General features: G+C 37.8%; 1 protein-coding gene across 1 annotated transcript; it reads left to right on the top strand.

The window, feature by feature from the left end:
- The first annotated feature begins 404 nt into the window (after positions 1–404).
- On the top strand, positions 405–4,834 carry LOC149780370 (microsomal glutathione S-transferase 1-like). The gene is made up of 3 exons (XM_089937270.1): positions 405–750; positions 2,077–2,165; positions 3,247–4,834. Exons 1-3 carry the CDS (start codon positions 631–633, stop codon positions 3,488–3,490), a joined length of 453 nt encoding a protein of 150 aa, XP_089793396.1. The 5' UTR covers positions 405–630; the 3' UTR covers positions 3,491–4,834.
- Positions 4,835–21,659: the final 16,825 nt, after the last annotated feature.

The following is a 21,659-nucleotide window of genomic DNA, read 5'->3' as shown; positions in this document are numbered from 1 at the left end:
GTCCCACGATTTTTCTCCATGTTAATTTCCCTTGACGCTAATCTGACCCACGATTTTTCTCCATGTTAAATTTCCCTTGACGCTAATCTGTCCCAGGGGTCTCTGTAATGCTAATTCCCATTGACGCTAATCTATCCCCATTTACTACTCGTACAACCACTTTTCGTGTCTTTCTTGTCAAGATAATTTTTGAAACAAAAGCGAAGCACATGTAACCTTTGCTCCAAATGAAAATTTTTAAACAAACATATTTACTAAACAGTTGTATATGATTCAAAAGAGTTGCCATCCGGGCCGATTTTGAGATATTGTATTTACCGTGAACGCAATGTGTCTACTGCTATATGTGGCTAGCTCCACTTTCTTCACGATTAGTTTAGCCAAGTCTAGGTAATGTGAAAATGTGCTGTGCATGCCGTGCATCAGTTTAAAGAACCACCAGACCAATACTTTGGTGAAAGAGCCACTTGAATGCTAAAGTTCTGAAATCTGATAGGGGCCAACTTACGAAACTATGCCCTACTACCATAGTAAGTATATTGATACGCTTAGCTTTGCCTATTTATGCAGTGAGGTATTCTTGTAAATTGATGCACAGGTTATACCAAGCCGGCACACTCGCACGCTGACATGGCCAAGTTTAGTTTTGATGATCCATTGTTCGCACAATTTGCATTTTACTCAGGAGTGGTTCTGATGAAAACGATTCTTATGAGTGTATGGACATCAAAACACAGGATTGGTTCGAAGGTAAGTACTGAATAAATTCCCCGTGACACAATCGAAATGAGGGAAGCATGTTAATACAAGTACAGCGAGAGGAAAGAACTGATTAGGTTACTAGTAATCGCGTACTAACTTAATATAGGTCAGTTTATAAGTGAATGACTCTAAACGTGAAATACGAACAAGGAACTTATTCGAGACGATCAAAAACTTTGCGCTCAGTCTGTAATAAGTTCAGCTTTTTCAGTTACCTGTACACTTTTAACCCTTAGCTGATTTACCGTACGAGGGATGGGGTCTGTGCTTGAGAGAGAGAGAGAGAGAGAGAGAGAGAGAGAGAGAGAGAGAGAGAGAGTCGTTTGGGCCCCGAATGTGGTAGTGTGATCAATATTTTCTTGACAAAGATAATTTTGCCAGCTCAGTTCATCTCTGAGATGTTCATCAAAGATATTAAGTTATTCGAGGGGAAAGGGAATCGTCCTTTTGCAGTTAGCCAAGCTAGAATTTCTCTGCATCCTTTATGCCTGAATAAATAACTCTGACACCATTTGAGTTACTTTGAATGGGTAAGGTCAAGGCCAAGGTCATATTTGTTACATCTAGCTTATTATTTAAAAGTACAGTGTATTCTATGAATATAACCAGAAAGTACAAAGACTTGCGAGGGCTTCTGGATGAAATCATGCAATTGACCCCCATGCCTTGCATACGAGAAAGATCAATATGGTATGAGGCAGGGATTAGAAAATATTTTGCTCAGTTAAAAAAAAATCAAAGAAAAAAATGTGTACCTCTACTATGAAATCATGCTTTCATTTCTTCATCTCAGTAAACTTTATTCTTTTTTATACATTGCTTAGAAAAATTTATCAATCATTATTTTTTATTCAGATTTCAACTTCAGTCACTTAAACTCATTAGCAATATCAAGGACAATTATCAAAAATTTGTGTAACCAAGAGCAGTAGGTTTGTCATACCCTCGTTGCGAAAGATCAGAATTTTAATCACAGTTGTTCTTGTAATTGTTGCTGCATGCTATTTCTTGCGTTTATTTCACGACATGTTTCTTCTTCAATCGCAATCCGAAACTGCAAATATGTAGTTCAAAGAAACGAGTAGATAATCTGAGAAAAGCGGTGGTGTTTCACTGGTTTAGTTGCAGGCTCGGTACCCGATGTATGCGAGTTCGAGTCCTGCCCAGACAAGTCGATTCAGCCGCCTTGCTGTCTCTCTTGAAAACTCTCTTTACTCCCATTACCTCGAGAAGACATAACAACACGAACACGCACACAATTAAACAAGATGGTTAGAGCAATGATTACAGAAAATACTATACTTTTATTCACAGACATATGCTACTACTGAGGACTGTAAGTTCTTTGGTGACAAGGACCTGAAGCCAAAATTTGATAATCAAAACGTTGAGAGAGTTAGAAGGTAATATTATCACTACAAAATAGTATGTAATGCAATATTACTACTACTACTACAACTACCACTACTAACACTACCACTACTACCACTACTACCACTACTACTACTAATGCTACTACTACTACCACTACTACCACTAAAACTACTACTACTACTACTAGTACCACTACTACTAATGCTACTACTACTACCACTACTACTACAACTACTGCTACCACTACTACTACTACATCTACTACTACCACTAAAACTACTACTACTACTAGTACCACTACTACTACTACTACAGCTGCTACTATTACTACTACAACTACTAATAATAATAATAATAACTGCAGCGCGTGGTAATTTAATGTCGCTTTTTCATTTTCCTATCTGGAGCATATACACGTTATGCCACTAATGTTCTAAATCAAGATGATAATAATAATAATAATAATAATAATAATAATAATAATAATAATAATAATAATGATAAATAAATAAATAAATAAATAAATAAATAAACAAATAAATAAATAAATATATAAATAATAGATTTGCATATACCCAGCACTAAACGTAAATAAATAGTTTTGTTTTTTAATACGTCAGCCTTTAAAAAGAAGCAACCATGGTTAGGGTTTTATTCGGTCAGACCCATTATCGTTGTATTTCAATAATTGCTGTGACATTTACTTCATTTGTTTTAAGACTTTGAATTGTGTAGACCACATAAATTAATTTGTTTATTGGCATTTCTATTAATCTTGTAAAACCGTATGAGTCCCTAAATAGGGCGTATATTATTGAAGTTTTCCTGGGATTTTTGTAGTGTATTTGTTTCACAAGATCTTTAATTAGGTTAATAAAAATTTTCTTACTCCATGAAAAGAGTTTGTTAATGATGTAAATTCCCTGTACATGTTTCTATTAAGCTCTATTGCACGTACATATACTGTAGCCTATAGACGCCAAAATTTCTACGTTATTAATGTCACCCTTTGTAACTCAATCGATATGTTGAAATATTTGGAAACAAAAGATGAAGATATAAAAATGCTCACTTCCTCAGTACGTTGAACAAGAATAATTTTCGTTTCAGATGTCACCTTAATGACCTGGAGAATGTGATACCATTCGTTCTGATCGGCATGTTCTATGTCATGACTAGTCCCAACCCAGCCTATGCTCTGCTCCACTTCCGGATTTTCGCAGGAGCCCGACTGTTCCATACGGTCGCTTACCTTACCCCGCTTCCGCAACCGGCACGCGCCCTGGCATTTGGCGCTGGTTTTCTCGTCAACGTCTCCATGGCAGTCAATGTTATCATGGCGGGAAAATACTAATCAGACAGATATGGGCAATTAATGAACAACGAAAGAAAAAAAAAAAATGAAAAAGCACAGTAAAATAAAAATAACAATAAGACAGTTTTAAATTGGTACGTTCTGAGCCATTCGGAACCTATTTCATCCTAACCAAATTTATATGCCGTGACGTAGCTGCTGTTATAGGCGACAGGTTACTATTCTTGATTGCTTGCAGCTTCTGATATGAGAAAGCATTGCTGGCATTCCTTTGTTTTGTTTTGTTATATTTTTAAAAAAAAATTATTTTCATTTAATTCCTTCACATTCATGACAGATTTCTAAAGACACTTATTACCATCCCTATCTGCCACCCTAGCACGTTTCAATTACCATGGCTAATGCATGGTTAATACATATCCATACGTCTTTTTTGTCGTAGATAGGTTTTATCATCAACAACGAGACATTAACGAAGACACGTTTCTGCACTCACTATATAACGGCCCTCACAGTCCCAGTAAGTCAAATCAAATATAACGCCCAAAAAGGTATCACATGAAGAATGATACTTTCAAATTAGTTATATCAAAGTAAAATCCGAACACTTTAAGACAAGAAGCTAAAACTGGACAACCAAACGTTTTCACATGAAGCAGTTTTTAAAGTTGTTCGTACGTTCCGCACACTGACAAATCAATCATTCGCTACCTACAAACTTTATATCGGCTAATTAATTAATACAAGTCGCCTGCACCTCCATTACCCACACCAACCCCAAAAAGAAAGTTACAGAAAAACATGACTGTCATAATGTCTACAGACAGACAATATATCAGAATATTCGATAACATTATTTTCAATAATTATCTTGATTTTCGATAACGGATAGTTAAATCCTAAGTAATTATATGAGTAATAGTTATACAATTTCTGTGCAAAATGCATCGAGTCAATTGATAATCGTTGATTGCACAGGAACCACAAATATTGTATGTAATTTGTCCTTAAAGTTTTGCATACTTATTGTTCTGGAATATTCTCCGTGTTTTTCTCGCACTTTCGCAATTTTTCTATATATACATACAATTAGTTCTTTTTAGTATCCTAGCTTTCTCTAGGTTAACATTTCATAACGTTCCACTTGACTGCGAAAGTCGAGAAAGAAAAGTGAACATTTTCTGCTTAACGAAATTGTGTCGTTCCCTTGTGACTTTCTTCTCTGTGACTGATTATATAGATTCAATTTTAGCGGCAGAAGCCAATGTTTGATGTGACGTTCTAACAAACTAACAAGTTTTAAACCAATCTAATTCATTTTGTGACATGAATCACTAGGATGAAAATCATTCACACGTAATAAATTTGTTTCATTTAAATGTTGCTATTTGCACGTGTCCTTTATTAGACAAAATCACATATTACATAATCCAATATGAATAATTTTCACCGATATCAATTATGTTCCATTATTCAATTAACATGGTCACATTTTAGACTGGAGTCTGCATAGACCTGATGCTATTATGTTACATTCTTCATGGGTGTCCCACGAACTTGTCATCTCAACGTACTAGTCCCTAACCCTCTATCCTGATTTGCTACAAAGAGAAATCTCTGTATGATAAATAGAACCCAACTAATGCATGACATCCAAGCAACCCTAACAACTTCGTTATCTTTTACAGCAGTACGACTTGACAAGTACTTGCGTTTATTGCTTGGCGAGCAAACTCAAGCAACCAGGGGCAGATTATTAATTTAAAGTGTTCTCCATGGTATAGTAGTGTCGGGGACAAGCTTTGCATTGCGAAAGAGGGCGCTGTAAATTTGCGGGAATTTGGCTTTCAACCAGCCTCACTGTTCATAAGCAGATCTATGAAGCCGATAAGAAGAATGTTACAAATATAGTCCATGCAGCGAAATCAGCCCACTACAGTAACGAATATACATAGCAACCTTTAACAGCATTCGAACCTGTCTTTATGGAAATTACGTATATACAACTGTGCTGGCAAGAGCGCCAAGGTCGTGTGAATTCGATCCGATTCTGACATCATTGCTACTTGGGTGCAATATTGTCTTCACTAACCGATATTATTTATAATTCTCTCCCATACGGGGAATTCACATCATTTTTCAAAACTGCCCTTGGCAAGCATCTGTTGAAGAAACCGACACTTGCTCCGAAACGAGTTTTAGAACTACCGACCTGTTTCTAACCTCTCATTCATGCTAAAGTCTTGAAAAAAGTTGTTCTATCACAACTTGTATCTCATCTGAATTCAAAAAGTCTTTATAGCAATGTATAGTCTGAATATCGCATTCGTTCTAGTACTGAAAGTGCCCTACCGAGAATAGTTCATGATTTTTTCTGTTTTTGGATAATGGAATTATTACAGTCCTCACCCTCCTGACCTGTCTGCTGCATTTGACACAATACACCCTGATATATTATTTCACCGTTCCCAGCATGTATTTGGTATACACGATACAGTCTTACCATGGTTCAAGTCTTACTTATTCAACAGGACACAAATTGTGTTTGTACATAGAAAATATTCCAGTTCAGTTGCTATATGTTTTGGTGTTCCGCAACGCTCTATTATCGACCCCATTCTCTTCATTATATACACTCGGTCGCTCTCACGTGCCATAGATCGACATCCAGTTGTCTCACCATCTGTACGCTGAATGGACTCAAACATACAAATACATCCAGTGTCTCACCATCTGTATGCTGAATGGACTCAAACATACAAATATAGCTACCCAGCAGAAGTTGAGGCTACCTTCCGAAGGTACTTCTGCGATGTGAAGCGATGAATGGCATGTAACAAGCTGCAGATGAATGATGATAAAACTGAAGCCATCCTGTTCAGTGCATGCAGACTTCCTCATTCAAATCCTTTACACTAAACAATAAGTATCAGTGATGCCAACATTAAACTTACACAGTCAGAACGAAACCAAGGTGTCACTCTCTACAGTACGCTCTCATTACACCAACATATGATAAACATATGCAAGTTTGCATATCTCGAGCAGAAGCGTCTCAGTTTCATTCTCAATTTTCTTTCATCTAATGCTACTAAAACACGTGTGTGTTCCTTAGTACTCTCTTGTCTGGATTATAGCATTTCTTCTACAGAAACTTCAAAATGTTCAGAACTCGGCTACTCGGATCATCCTTAGGGTAAGAAGAACTGAGAATAACTGAATACACCTCCTCTTGTTTTGTAGCCTTCACGTTCTACCCGTTCGATCCAGAATCAAACACAAAATCTGTTCACTATGATACAATTCGTTGACTGTATCCAGTCCAATATACACGTATGACCTCAGCCACGCGTACACTCCATCGAGAAACTTACGCTCCTATTCCGACACTCGCATTTGCATTTTCCCACTCTTGAAACGAAGTCACATGGGAAAGGTTCTTTTGCTTACTAAGGCCCATATAGATTAGACACAAGGACGCTGTGATCTCATTCAAGAGTGCTCTTAAAACTCACCTGTTTTGACTAGATGAATAGACTTAAAGACTTAAATGATGTTTACTTCCTTGATTTATTTGGTTGTCATTCCATGGTGTTTGTTTTGGTAATCTTGTCGTTGTATATGTTTTGATGTGGTATCTAATATTGTAGAATGATTAGAGCTTCTAACGATTAGGCGTTGTACTGAGTCCACATTATTATTATTATTGTTATTATTATTATTAAATGATATGAACCCATTAGAGGGAGAGAGAGAGCACATTTTTATTTATGCTTCCAAAAGTGTTTAATCTTTGCCAGATTGATTTTCTGGCTATGATCAATTGTATTCTTTCTGAAGTGAAATATACTTCAAATTATATGCCACAAGCCACTACAGTGTTTAGGACAAAAACTATATAAATGGTTGTACCAATAATAATACACCTAAATTTGTAGCAAGGTAGTCGGGTGTTGTCAACATTCACAGTCAATATTAATTTATTCATTAATACCTAACGATGCTTGTTATGATTCCAGGACATAGATGCTTATAAATTGGTCACAAATCATCCTTTGATCAATGTGTAACTATCATATATATCAGCCTTGTTTCCAACTTTGCAACACTTCCATCTTTATCTCACTGTTTGGTCGCTTACTGTACCACCCATTTTAAAGATAAACATTTTATATATTGCAGATTTTTACCATTTCGATATATATTCGTTATATGCACGCTTTGTTAACACCCTAAGTAATGTAGGCTTTGAATCACAATTATTAATTAAAGCGTGATTTTGTTGTTATCGGTAGCAAAGTACGGCAAAGTATATATGACTCAATATAATACTAAGACCCAATGTATACTACTTCCCAAGATAATACTACTATCCAACATACCATTTCTACCTATTATAACGCTTTTAACCGATACTGAACTACTATCAAGCATAACACTAATACCTAATATAACGCTTTCTCCCAATAAGGTACTACTATCCAACATAACACTTACACCTAATATAACGCTTTTACCCGATATTATACTACTATCAAACATAACACTAATACCTAATATAACGCTTTCTCCCAATAAGGTACTACTATCCAATATAACTCTAATACCTAATATAACGCTTTTACCCGATAATGTGCTATTATCCAACATAACACTAATACCTAATATAACGCATTTTCCCGATACTGTAGTACCATTCAACATAACACTAATACCTAATATAACGCTTTTACCCGATAATGTGCTATTAACCAACATATCATTAATGACTAATATAACGCTTTTTCCCGATACTGTACTACCATCCAACATAACACTAATACCGAATATAACGCTTTTTCCCGATACTGTACTACTATTAAACATAACAATAATACTTAATATAACGCTTTTTCCCGATACTGTACTACTATCAAACATAACATTTCTACCTGATACAACGCTTTTACCCGATACTTTGCTACTATCCAACAAAAAACTAATACCCAATAAAACGCCTTTTCCCGATACTGTACTACTATCCAACATAACACTAATGCCTAATATAACGCTGTCTCCCGATCATGTACTAATATCAAACGTAACATTTCTAGCTGATATAATGCTTTTACCCGATACTGTGCTACAATCCAACATAACACTAATACCAAACATAACGCTTTTTTTCCGACACTGTATTGCTATTCAACATAACACTAATACATAATAAAACGCTTTTACCCGATAGAGTGGTATTATCGAACATAACACTAGTACCTAATATAACGCTTTTTCCCGATACATTACTAATATCACACATAACACTAATGCCGAATATAACGCATTTTCCCGACACTGTACTACTATCAAACATACAATTAATACCTAATATAACGATTTTTCAAGATACTGTACTACTATCCAACATAACACTAATGCATAATATAACGCTTTTACCCGATACTATGCTACTATCCAACATAACAATAATACCTGATATAACGCTTTTACCCGATATTGCAATACTATCCAACATAACACTAATGCCTAATATAATGCTTTTCCCGATACTGTACTACTATCAATATAACATATCTTCCTGACATTACGCTTTTACCCGATACTGTACTATAATCCAACCTAACACTAATAACTAATATAACGCTTTTACCCAATACTGTAATACTATCCAATATAACACTAATACTTAATATATCGCTTTATCGCAATACGATACTACTATCCAACATCACACTAATACCTAATATAACACTTTTCCCCGACATTATTCTACTATACAACTTAACACTAATACCTAATATAACGCGTTTCCCGATACTGTACTTTTATCCAACATAACATTTCTACCTGTTATAACGCTTTTACCCGATACTGTGCTACGATCCAACATAACACTAATTTCCCAATACTGTACTACTATCCAACATAACATTTCTACCTGATATAACGCTTTTACCCGATACTGTGCTACTATCCGACATAACACTAATACCTAATATAACGCTTCATCCCAATACTATAGTACTATCCAACATAACACTAATACCTAATATAACGCTTTTTCCCGATATTATACTATTTTCAAACATAAAAATAATACCTAATATAACGCTTCTCACAATACTGTACTACAATCCAACATAACATTTCTACCTGATATAACGCTTTTACCCGATACTGTGGTATTATCCAACATCACACTAATACCTAATATAACGTTTGTATCGATACTGTGCAACTATCCAATATAACACTAATACTTAATATAACGGTTTTACCGAAACTGTACTACAATCCAACCTAACACTAATGCCTAAGATAACGCTTTTCGCCGATACTGTACTACTATCCAACATAACATTTCTATCTGATATAACTCTTTTACTCAATACTGTACTACAATCCAACATGACACTAATACCTAATATAACGCTTTATCCCAAAACTATACTTCTATCCAACACGACACTAATGCCTAATATAACGTTTTATATAAATATTATACTACTATCCTTCATGACACTAATACCTAATATAACGCTTTTACTCGATAATGTTCTACTACACAAACTAACACTAACACCTAATATAAAGCTTTTTCCCCGATACCGTACTACCATTCAACATAACACTAATACCTAATATAACGCTTTTTCCAGATACTGTACTACTATCCAACATAACATTTCTACCTGATATAACGCTTTTACCCTATACTGTAATACTATTCAACATAACACTAATACCTAATTCAATCCTTTTACCGACACTGTGCTACTATCCAACATAATACTAACACCTAATATAACACTTTTACCCGATACTGTGCTACTATCCAACATAACAATAATGCCTAATATAACGCTTTTTCCCGATAATGCACAACAATCCAACACAACATTTCTACCTGATATAACGCTTTCACCCGATACTGTACTACTATCCAACATAACACTAATACCTAATATAACTCTTTACCCCAATAATATGCCACAATCCAATATAACACTAATACCTAATAAGACGCTTTTTCCAGATATTATACCACTATTCAACATAACACTAACACCTAAAATAACGCTTTATCCGACACTGTACTACTATCGAACATAACTTTTCTACCTGATATAAAGCTTTTCCCGATACTATACTACTATCTCATATAACATTTCTACCTGATATACCGCTTTTACCCGATTCTGTGCTACTATCCAACCTAACACTAATACATAATATAATGCTTTTTGCCGATACTGTACTACTATCCAACATAACACTAATACCTAATATAACGCTTTTCCCGATACAGTAGTACTACCCAATATAACTTTTCTACCTGATATAACGCTTTTCCCGATACTGTACTACTATTCACCATAACATTTCTACCTCTTATAACGCTTTTACCCGATACTGTGCTATTATCCAACATAACACTAATAACTAATATCACGCTTATCCCTATAGTGTACTAATATCCAACATAACATTTCTACCTGATATGAAGCTTTTATCCGTTACTGTGCAACTAAACAACATAAAACTAATACCTAATATAACGCTTTTCCCCGATACTGTATTACTATCCAACATAACATTTCTACCTGATATGACGCTTTTACTCGATGCTGTACTACAATCCAACATGACACTAACACCTAATATAACGCATTGCCCGATACTATACCACTATCCAAAATAACATTTCTACCTGATATAACGCTTTTACCTGATATACTGTGCTACTGTCCAACATAACACTAATACTTAATATAACGCTTTTTCCCGATACTGTACTACTATTCCACATAACTTTTATATCTGATTTAACGCTTTTACCAGATACTGTACTACCATCCATCATAACATTAATACCTAATATAACTCTTTAACCCAAAAATATGATATTCTCCAACATAACACTAATGCCAAATATAATTCTTTTCCCGATACTGTACTACTACCCAACATAACCTTTCTACCTGATATAACGCTTTTTCCGATATTGTACTACTATCCAACATTATATTTCTACCTGATATGACGCTTGTACTCGATATTGTACTACAATCCAACATAACACTAATACCTAATATAACGCTTTTACCCGATAATGTACTACTATCCAACATGACACTAATACCTAATATAACGCTTTTACCCGATATTGTACTACAATCCAACATAACACTAATACCTAATATAACGCTTTTACCCGATAATGTACTACTATCCAACATGACACTAATACCTAATATAATGCTTTATCCCAGTGCTATACTACTATCCAACATGACACTGATACCTAATATATCGCATTGCCCGATACTGAACTACCATCCAACATAACATTTATACCTGATATAATGCTTTTACCCGATACTGTGCTACTATCCAACAGAACATTTACACCTTATATGACGCTTTTACCCGTTACTGTGCTACTATACAACATAACACTAATACCTAATATAACGTTTTTTCCCCGATACGGTGCTACTATCCAACATAAAACTAGTACCTAATATAACGCTTTTCCCCGATACTGTATTACTATCCAACATAACTTTTCTACCTGATATAACGCTTTTCCCGATACTGTACTAGTATCCACCATAACATTTCTACCTCATATAACACTTTTACCCGATACTGTGCTATTATCCAACATAACACTAGTAACTAATATAACGCTTATCCCGATAGTGTACTACTATCAAACATAACATTTCTACCTGATATCACGCTTTTTCCCGATGTTATACTATTTTCCAACATAACACTAATACCTAATATAACGCTTTTCCCGATACTGTACTACTATCCAACATAGCATTTATATGTGATATAACGCTTTTACCCGATACTGTACTACCATCCATCATAAAACTAATGCCTAATATAACTCTTTATCCCAAAAATATGCTACTATCCAACATAACACTAATGCCTAATATAACGCTATTCCCGATACTGTACTACCTCCCAACATAACCTTTCTACCTGATATAACTTTTTTCCCGATACTGTACTACTATCCAACATAATATTTCTATCTGATATGACGCTTTTACTCGATACTGTACTACAATCCAACATAACACTAATACCTAATATAACGCTTTAACCCGATACTGTCCTACTATCCAACATAACACTGATACCTAATATAACGCTTTTTCCCGATATTATACTATTTTCCAATAAAACACTAATACCTAATATGACGCTTTTCCCGATACTGTACTACTATCCAACATAACATTTCTACCTGATATAACGCTTTTACCCGATACCTAGCTATTATCCAACATAACACTAATACCTAATATAACGCTTTTACCGATACTGTGCTATTATCCAACATAACACTAATACCTAATATAACGCTTTTTCCCGAAACTGTACTACTATCCAACCTAACACTAATTCCTAACATAACGCTCTTCCCCTATACTCTACTACTATCTAACATAACATTTCTATCTGATATTACGCTTTTACTCGATACTGTACTACAATCCAACATGACACTAATACCTAATATAACGCTTTATCCCAATACTATACTACTATCCATCATGACACTAGCACCCAATATAACGCTTTTAATCGATGGGTTGTGGCATCATATTGGGTTGTGGCATCATATTTGGATGTGGCATCATATCAGTTTGTGGCATTATATTGGGTTTTGGCATCATATTTGGTTGTGACATCATATAGGGTTATGGCATTATATTGGGTTGTGGCATCATATCGGGTTGTGGCATCATATCGGGTTGTGGCATTATATAGAGTTGTGGCATCATATTTAGATGTTGCATTATATTGGGTTGTGACATCATATTGGGTTGTGGCATCATATAGGCTTGTGGCATCATATCCGGTTGTCGCATCATATTGGGTTGTGGCATCATATTGGGTTGTGGCATCATATCGGGTTGTGGCATTATATTGGGTTGTGGCATCATATAGGGTTATGGCATTATATTGGGTTGTGGCATCATATCTGGATGTGGCATCATATTGGGTTGTGGCATTATATTTAGGTTGTGGCATCTTATAGGGTTGTGGCATTATATTTAGATGTTGCATTATATTGGGTTGTGACATCGTATGAGGTTGTGGCATCATATAGGGTTATGGCATTATATTGGATTGGGGCATCATATAGGGTTTTGGCATCATATCGGGTTGTTGCATTATATTGGGTTGTAGCATCATATAGGGTTGTGGCATCATATCGGGTTGTGGCATTATTCTGATTTGTGGCATCATATAGGGTTGTTGTGACATCGTATTGGGTTCTGGCATCATATAGGGTTGTGGCATCATATCGGGTTGTGGCATTATATATAGATGTTGCATTATATTGGGTTGTGACATCGTATTGGGTTCTGGCATCATATAGGGTTGTAGCATCATATCGGGTTGTGGCATTATATATAGATGTTGCATTATATTGGGTTGTGGCATCATATTGGGTTGTGGCATTATATTTAGATGTTGCATTATATTGGATTGTGGCATCATATTGGGTTGTGGCATCTTATAGCGATGTGGCATTATATTGGGTTGTGGCATCATACTGGGTTGTGGCATCATATAGGATTGTGGCATTGTATCGGGTTGTGACATCATAAAGCGTTGTGGCGTCATATCGGGTTGTGACATCGTTTTGGGTTGTGGCATCATATAGGGTTGTGGCATTATATATAGATGTTGCATTATATTGGGTTGTGACATCGTATTGGGTTGTGGCATCATAGAGGGTTGTGGCATCATATTGGGTTGTGGTATCACAATGGGTTGTGACATTATATATAAATGTTGCATCATATTGGGTTGTGGCATTATATATAGATGTTGCATTATATTGGGTTGTGACATCGTATTGGGTTGTGGCATGATATAGGGTTGTGGCATCATATCGGATTGTGACATCATATTGGGTTGTGGCATTATATTTAGATGTTGCATTATATTGGATTGTGGCATCATATTGGGTTGTGGCATCTTATAGCGATGTGGCATTATATTGGGTTGTGGCATCATACTGGGTTGTGGCATCATATAGGGTTGTGGCATTGTATCGGGTTGTGACATCATATAGCGTTGTGGCATCATATCGGGTTGTGACATCGTATTGGGTTGTGGCATCATATTGGGTTGCTGCATTATATTTAGATGTTGCATTATATTGGGTTGTGGCATCATATAGGGTTGTGGCATTATATTTAGATGTTGCATTATATTGGATTGTGGCATCATATAGAGTTGTAGCATCATATCGGCTTGTGGCATCATATTGGGTTGTGACTTCGTATTGGGTTGTGGCATGATATCGGGTTGTGGCATCATATCGGGTTGTGGCATCATATTGGGTTGTAGCATTATATTTAGATGTTGCATTATATTGGGTTGTGACATATTGGGTTGTGGCATTATATTTAGATGTTGCATTATATTGGGTTGTGACATCGTATTGGGTTGTGGCATCATGTGGATTGTGGCATTATATTGGATTGTGGCATTATATTGGGTTGTGGCATCATATTGGGTTGAAGCATTATAATGGGTTGTGGCATTATATTGACTAGCAGTAGTAGTGGTGGTATTATAGCGAGTAATGCTATTTTCTTGCGTTGGTTATTGTGCTTTTAACCCCATTTTTCCGCACATGATATATGGCAGCCTTTATATTGTGGATGATGAACCCTGAAACACCCCGAGAAGAACTACCAACCCACCAGAAACTGCCGGTATGCTTACTCACATACCCACGTTTGGCCGAACCAAGACTCGAACCCACGCTAAAAGAAGTGAGATGTCAGTGATCTGTAAAGGCGAGGGCCTTAGACCATTCAGCCTCCCTTGGCCCCTTCTTGGGTGGTTGTATTACAATGGCTAGTATTGTTATGTTTTGATACGGTTTGCATCATAATCTTTTTCTCATCTCTTGCTATCGAAGGGATTGCTCATAAGTCAATAAATGACTTTGCTCATGGTTAGAGAGAGAGAGAGAGAAGGAATTCAGACTCTCTAACAAGGGTGTCACCAATAACCCTGTAGATACGGCTACATCTTGAGGAATCAGTTACGAAACCGCTGTAAGGAAAAGACAGCGCTGTTCTTACTTTAGGAACGAAGTTTTATTTGAATAATATATATTTATATATAATACTACATTTAAGAGATATATTTATAAGCCTTAATATTAAAATGCACGAAATACATATAGGATTACACTTTTCCTTCAAGCTTACTAAACTTCATACATTTATATAATTTCGGCCGTTTTGAATGTAATATAGATAGTTAAATCTTGATTAACTTCAAGATAGCCAGTGAGTATAAAATGCAATAGTTGCGATTAATGCAACAATCATTTTGGAATAGGTTACTAAACATTACTCATTATCACTTAAAGAATCTTTTATTTCCTAATTAAATCTAAACATGAAGCTGGTAGCGAATTCATCTTTTACAATAATACTTACACAAATAAAATTAAACATTTCATTATATTAAAATATAAAATATAAAGAACTCACAAAAATGTTGGAAAAATAAGAACTTTACCGTTCATCATCATCATCATCATCATTGGCGACTCGGTCTCGAAAGACCATGCGAATAGCGCCCTTGGGGTGTTGTCTGTCGCTGTTGGCTACGTCTGCTGTGGATGTGCAGGCCTATACGTGAGTGACAGTCCCTACTGCAGTTGGTGCAGACATACTGGGAAGTCTGCGTTACTGTGGTTGCTGTTGCGTTCTTCTTTCTCTTACGTATCTCTGCCGCCAACTGGTCTCTCCTCGCATCAGCGACTGATATGCCATTGTTTACCATCAGTCTCCAGGTGCCTCGGTCCTCAGCCAGTTCTTCCCAGCCATCGGGTGAAATGTTGCATGCCTTCATGTCCCTCTTGCACACATCTTTGAAACGGAGTGAGGGGCGTCCGACTCTTCTCATGCCAGTGGCCAGCTGTCCATATAAGATGTTCTTTGGCAGCCTTCCATCCTCCATGCGTCGGACGTGACCCAGCCATCGAAGGCGGCGTTTAATTAGCAGGGAGTACATGCTGGGGGTACTTGCACGCTGCAGGATCTCGCTGTGTGGAACACGGTCTTGCCAGCTGATTTTCAGGATGCGTTTTAGGCACTGTATATGGAAGGAGTTCAGCCGGCGTTCTTGCCTCATGTAGGTACTCCACGTCTCACTTCCATATAGAAGGGTACTGAGAACGCAGGCCTGGTAGACTCGGACCTTGGTGTGCTCTGTCAGCGCGTTGTTTTCCCAAACCCTCTTTGTTAATCGAGCCATGATGGTGTTTGCCTTTCCAAGCCTTCTGTCCAGCTCCATATCAATCGAGAGAGTGTTGCTGATGGTTGACCCTAGGTAGGTAAAGTTGTTGACTGCTTCCAGGGTGACACCGTTGATTTTGATTGAAGGGGCAATGGTGGTATCGTGCACGCTGACATTTGTTTTTTCCAAGCTGATTGTGAGACCAAACTGCGTGCAGGCAACAGCAAAACGGTCTCCCAGTCTCTGGAGGGCTTCCTCGGTGTGGGCCACAAGAGCTGCGTCATCTGCAAAAAGCATCTCCCTGATGAGCACAGCTCTCACTTTGGTCTTTGAGCGCAGTCGTGCCAGGTTGAACAGCCTCCCATCAGACCTGGTGTGTAGATATATGCCATCCGTGGACGTGTCGAAGGCGTAGGACAGGAGCAGGGAGAAGAAGATCCCAAAAAGTGTCTCCCTGATGAGCACAGCTCTCAGTTTGGTCTTTGAGCGCAGTCGTGCCAGGTTGAACAGCCTCCCATCAGACCTGGTGTGTAGATATATGCCATCCGTGGACGTGTCGAAGGCGTAGGACAGGAGCAGGGAGAAGAAGATCCCAAAAAGTGTTGGTGCCAGCACGCAGCCCTGCTTCACACCACTGTTAATTGGGAAGGAAGTTGAGGATGATCCATCATACAGGACTGTTCCCTTCATATCTGCATGGAAAGAGATTATCATGATATCTGCATGGAAAGAGATTATCATGCTGAGGAGTTTTGGGGGGCAACCGATCTTACTCAGAAGTTCAAAAAGACCCTTCCTGCTGACCAAGTCAAAGGCCTTGGTGAGGTCGATGAACATCATGTAGGGTGGTTGACCTTGCTCTCTGCTCTTCTCTTGGAGTTGTCGTAGGAAGAAGATCATGACTGTCGTCGACCTGCCTGCTCTGAAGCCGCACTGTTCTTGTTTCTTTTGTCTGGTGTGGAATTACCGTCTGCTTGTCATGCTGAACAACACACTGAGCTCCAGACACCCACTGGAGCAGGCAGACGATGGCGGGTCAACACCTTATTGACCGGGGGCTGCCCGGCTTGAGGCGGGCGATAGTTGGCCAGTGGGACACGATGATCCCTCCCACCGTCAAAGCTGACCCGTGGCGCCCCTTCCCTACGCCGATCGGGTGGGACTTATAACCCGTAAACTGTCAGCTTCCGTGTTGTTTCCTCACTCAGTAGCGAGACTGGAGTGTCCTCTCCAGGGCGCAAGCCTGGGCGTGGAGTATGGAGATCCTGGGCTGCCCAGACGCCAGGATCCCCCTCTCGTCCTTGCTGGTGGGGTCCAAAGGAATGCTGAGCATGACATTTGGCACCAGTCTGGATGCAGGAGCTGCCGGAAGGAGGTCGTAGTCGACCCCCAGCCGCCTTAGGGGCTCCACTCCTGATTTTCTGTCTGGGTTTACTCCCGTAGCCTTTCCTTCTCCCGAAGATATCCACAAGGCAGTGAAGCCATAATCCAATGGATGGGACTTGGTTGGTTTTGAATCAGAGTTTCCTTCTCCTAGATGAACTGCCTGACAAGGCTAACGAGCTTCATCTGCCCAGGTTTGGGGTCAGAGTTTCCCTTCTCTTAGACTGGTTGCCTGCCAAGGCTAATGAGCCCAGTCTGCCCACCCAATTATACCGCCGGGTACTCGGTCGCGCCACAGAGCAGGCTCTGTTAAAACAGGGGGCACCGCGTGAAGGTGCTGCTGTGGATACAATAGTGTAGGAGAGGCCATATGCAAGTAACCTCCCGCCCTGCAGAGCGAGACAGTGGTCCTGCGGCGATCACTACACCTGGGAAGGAGAGGCTATGAGAGACGCTTCACTTTCCTTTGGCAAGCGGGACTCAGGCCCAGGCCACGCACCCCCCAACTTTACCGTTAAAATCTCAAATATTAAAAAGTACCCAATCCTTAAAGAAGTTTGCGAACACATATGATTCTTACCTGTAAGAAAAAGACAGAGCTGTTCTGACTCGAGGAACGAACTAACCCTTCGTAAACCCGTTTCTCTATTTATACAGTTTTTGCTTTCGCTCAGTCCAGTCGGAACAAGACTCTTGACCTTTCTCCGGAAAATCGTGTGAACCATCTGCGTAACTCATCCACTATTGATTTAATAATTTGCCTGTTCAGCAGCTTCCCCCAAAATCTAAATTGCTGACATTTAGATACAAGCGAAATGTATTTCATGGATTTCTTCACCTGCTCGTAAAGCGAGATCTTTATAAAATAGCTTACAGTTATATTACACAAATTGATACGATTGATCTCAAAATATTTCAGTGGAAAATTACTTTCAATATTATTTAATGAAAAAATTATTTTAATACAATTTAGAGAAAATTTCAGTCTTAATACGTTTACTTAAAAAATCTGTTCTAATAATACCCTCCGGGTCATTTGAGCCAAGTCCTTGAACTCGATAGAGGAGAAGAAAAAAATAACATTCATAAAGGTGAAAGGCCACAATTACAATAATAATGGTAACGGTCTATAAAATTCAAAATATACATTGAAGATTAAAACATCGTCAGATATTTACTGAAGTTAAAAAATACCATGAGAAAACTGCAGAATACTCAGTATAATGCAACCAAAAAAGAAGAAAAAGATACAACGAAAAGTACATTGCAAAATATTTAGTAAAATTCAAACAAAAATAGAATGAAAAGAATACTTCACGACATTCAATAAAATTCAAAATTACAATAAAAAAACAGGGCACGACGCTAAATAAAAACTGAAAGGATACAATGACCAAACATTTTCTTTAAATAAATATTCCAATAAAGGTCTACGTTCTCTACATTTACGACTAGTCTTGTTAAACGATTATCGCCATAACAAGAGGATTCTAGACGGTTGCCGTCCCAGACATCCTACTGATCAAGGTAATTTCCTGTGTGGCGTTATAATACCAAAAACACATAACATTTTTTATTATTTTACTGCGTGTTTGTGTTTTGTGCAGGAGTGGTTTGAAATTCCATGATTGATAATTATGAGGGTAACGCGGACCGTTGGGGACAGAAACGTATTATACCTGGATAAACGAGTTGAGGTGTATATATGTTGGGACATGGTTGACAACAGTCTGTACGGTGCTGAGTGCATCGGGGACACACACAACGTGGTCTCACTCGTTTAACCAAATATACTTCGAGATTATGGGCATCTCGGCATAACGTTTTGAATTTGTGATAAGGAGTATGTGGGTTCTGCAACAAAGGAAAGGGGTAATTTAGCGGCACGAATATATAATTCGGTCAGTCCAGTGTAAACATGGGTTAGAAGTTGGTAAAAAAAAGTCTAGAAAGCTAGGAATCATAGCAGGAAAGGACACAATACCCGTGAGTAATTGTGTTAATGTTTCATCAGTGAATAAAAGGTAAGCTGCAATATTAACAACGTGAAATAAGGAATTTGTATTATTATATAATGTCGTGCCTTTGTCAGTTAATAAAAATAAATGCCTAGCTACAGTGATGTCGAATTTATCCATACCGAGAAAAGATCCTCTTCACCATGGATTCTGAAGCGCCTACAACACTGGTGAAAGGTCAACTACCTTTCGAGTACAGGGGATCGCAGAACAATATTCTTGTTCGTACCGATCATTAATGTGACTGACTCTTTCATCCTTCACTCGTTGTCTTAGATGATCCTAGTCAAACAATGTATGGCTTTAAAATGAATCAAAACTGTCTCCCACCGCACGATCCCTTCAGGAATATGTCCAGCGTTACAGTGCTAATTTCGACAAAAACAAAACCAAACATATAATTTGTGACCTAATTATTTTCTTATAGAAAAGCCATGGTGTGTCCAAATAATGTAAACACAAAAGGGCTGACTAAAAACTGAACGAAGTTTGTATGCGGATACAAGATCAATACGAAGTGAGGTTGGCATGGTTAGTTCAGAGTTTCCTTTGGTACGCATTGAGCTCCCATAGTAATTTCAAGACGAAGTTTAGTTCGCGCATTGGATTGTGAAATCCATTTATAACCTTGGACAAGGGCAACTGCAAATGTCATGATTGAAACTAAAAAGATCAAATGACCCTAAGTGAGTACATCCGAAACAGTAGTAAACCAATCACGATGAGAACTCGTAGGTGCAATGGTATACTGTAAGTGAACCGTAGATTGGGCTTTTGTCTCTTGTGCAAGTAACAGTGCAGTCGATAATGTTCTAAAACGTCATATGATCCAAACAATTGTCAAGGTGTTAAGAATGGACATGGAAAACTACGAATAGTCATAATATGTACGGAATCAAATCAAGAATTGCTGTCAATCGCGATTTCACCACTCGATATTGTTTCAGCTACAGACGAAAAGATTCTTTGATTGATTTTAGGACGTGCAGCTACTTTCTTAAGACATACATCATTCTCCATATCTGCAGCGAAACATTTTGACATTTGGGGCTCATATAGTTTGAATTCAGGTAAGGAAATAGTCAAGGGATTGTCAAAAGAGGTGTTACCCAAGATGGCTGGTAAATGCGTAGAATTGAAAAAATGTTGTAAAATGGCCAAGTTAATTGGGTGAAGCTGGGTAACTAATGTCGAATTGTCGGAACAATTAGTGATGTATCCGTCATATATCAAAGACGTAGTAACGATTGCGCAGTGACACGGAATATTCATAATACATTAACGACAACATTTAATAACGCGACGTCAATTTTGACATTCTAGTATTATTTCGTCCATGAGGCAGCATTGGTTTGAGGGTGATATGAACTGGTATTGTGACGTGTAACTTGAAATAGTTCACGGAGTGCTAGGACAGTCTGAGACATAAAATGTCGTCCACGATCACTGACAAGTGTTCGTGGTGCACCAAAACGTGTGAAGATTTAGTTGTACAAAAC

This window comes from Sinohyriopsis cumingii, chromosome 16 (assembly GCF_028554795.1).
Source record: "Sinohyriopsis cumingii isolate HCF-2022 chromosome 16, ASM2855479v2, whole genome shotgun sequence".
NCBI classification, from domain to species: Eukaryota; Metazoa; Mollusca; class Bivalvia; order Unionida; family Unionidae; genus Sinohyriopsis; species Sinohyriopsis cumingii.
Note: the sequence above shows the minus strand (reverse complement) of the source record. Positions and strands in the feature narration are given on the sequence as shown.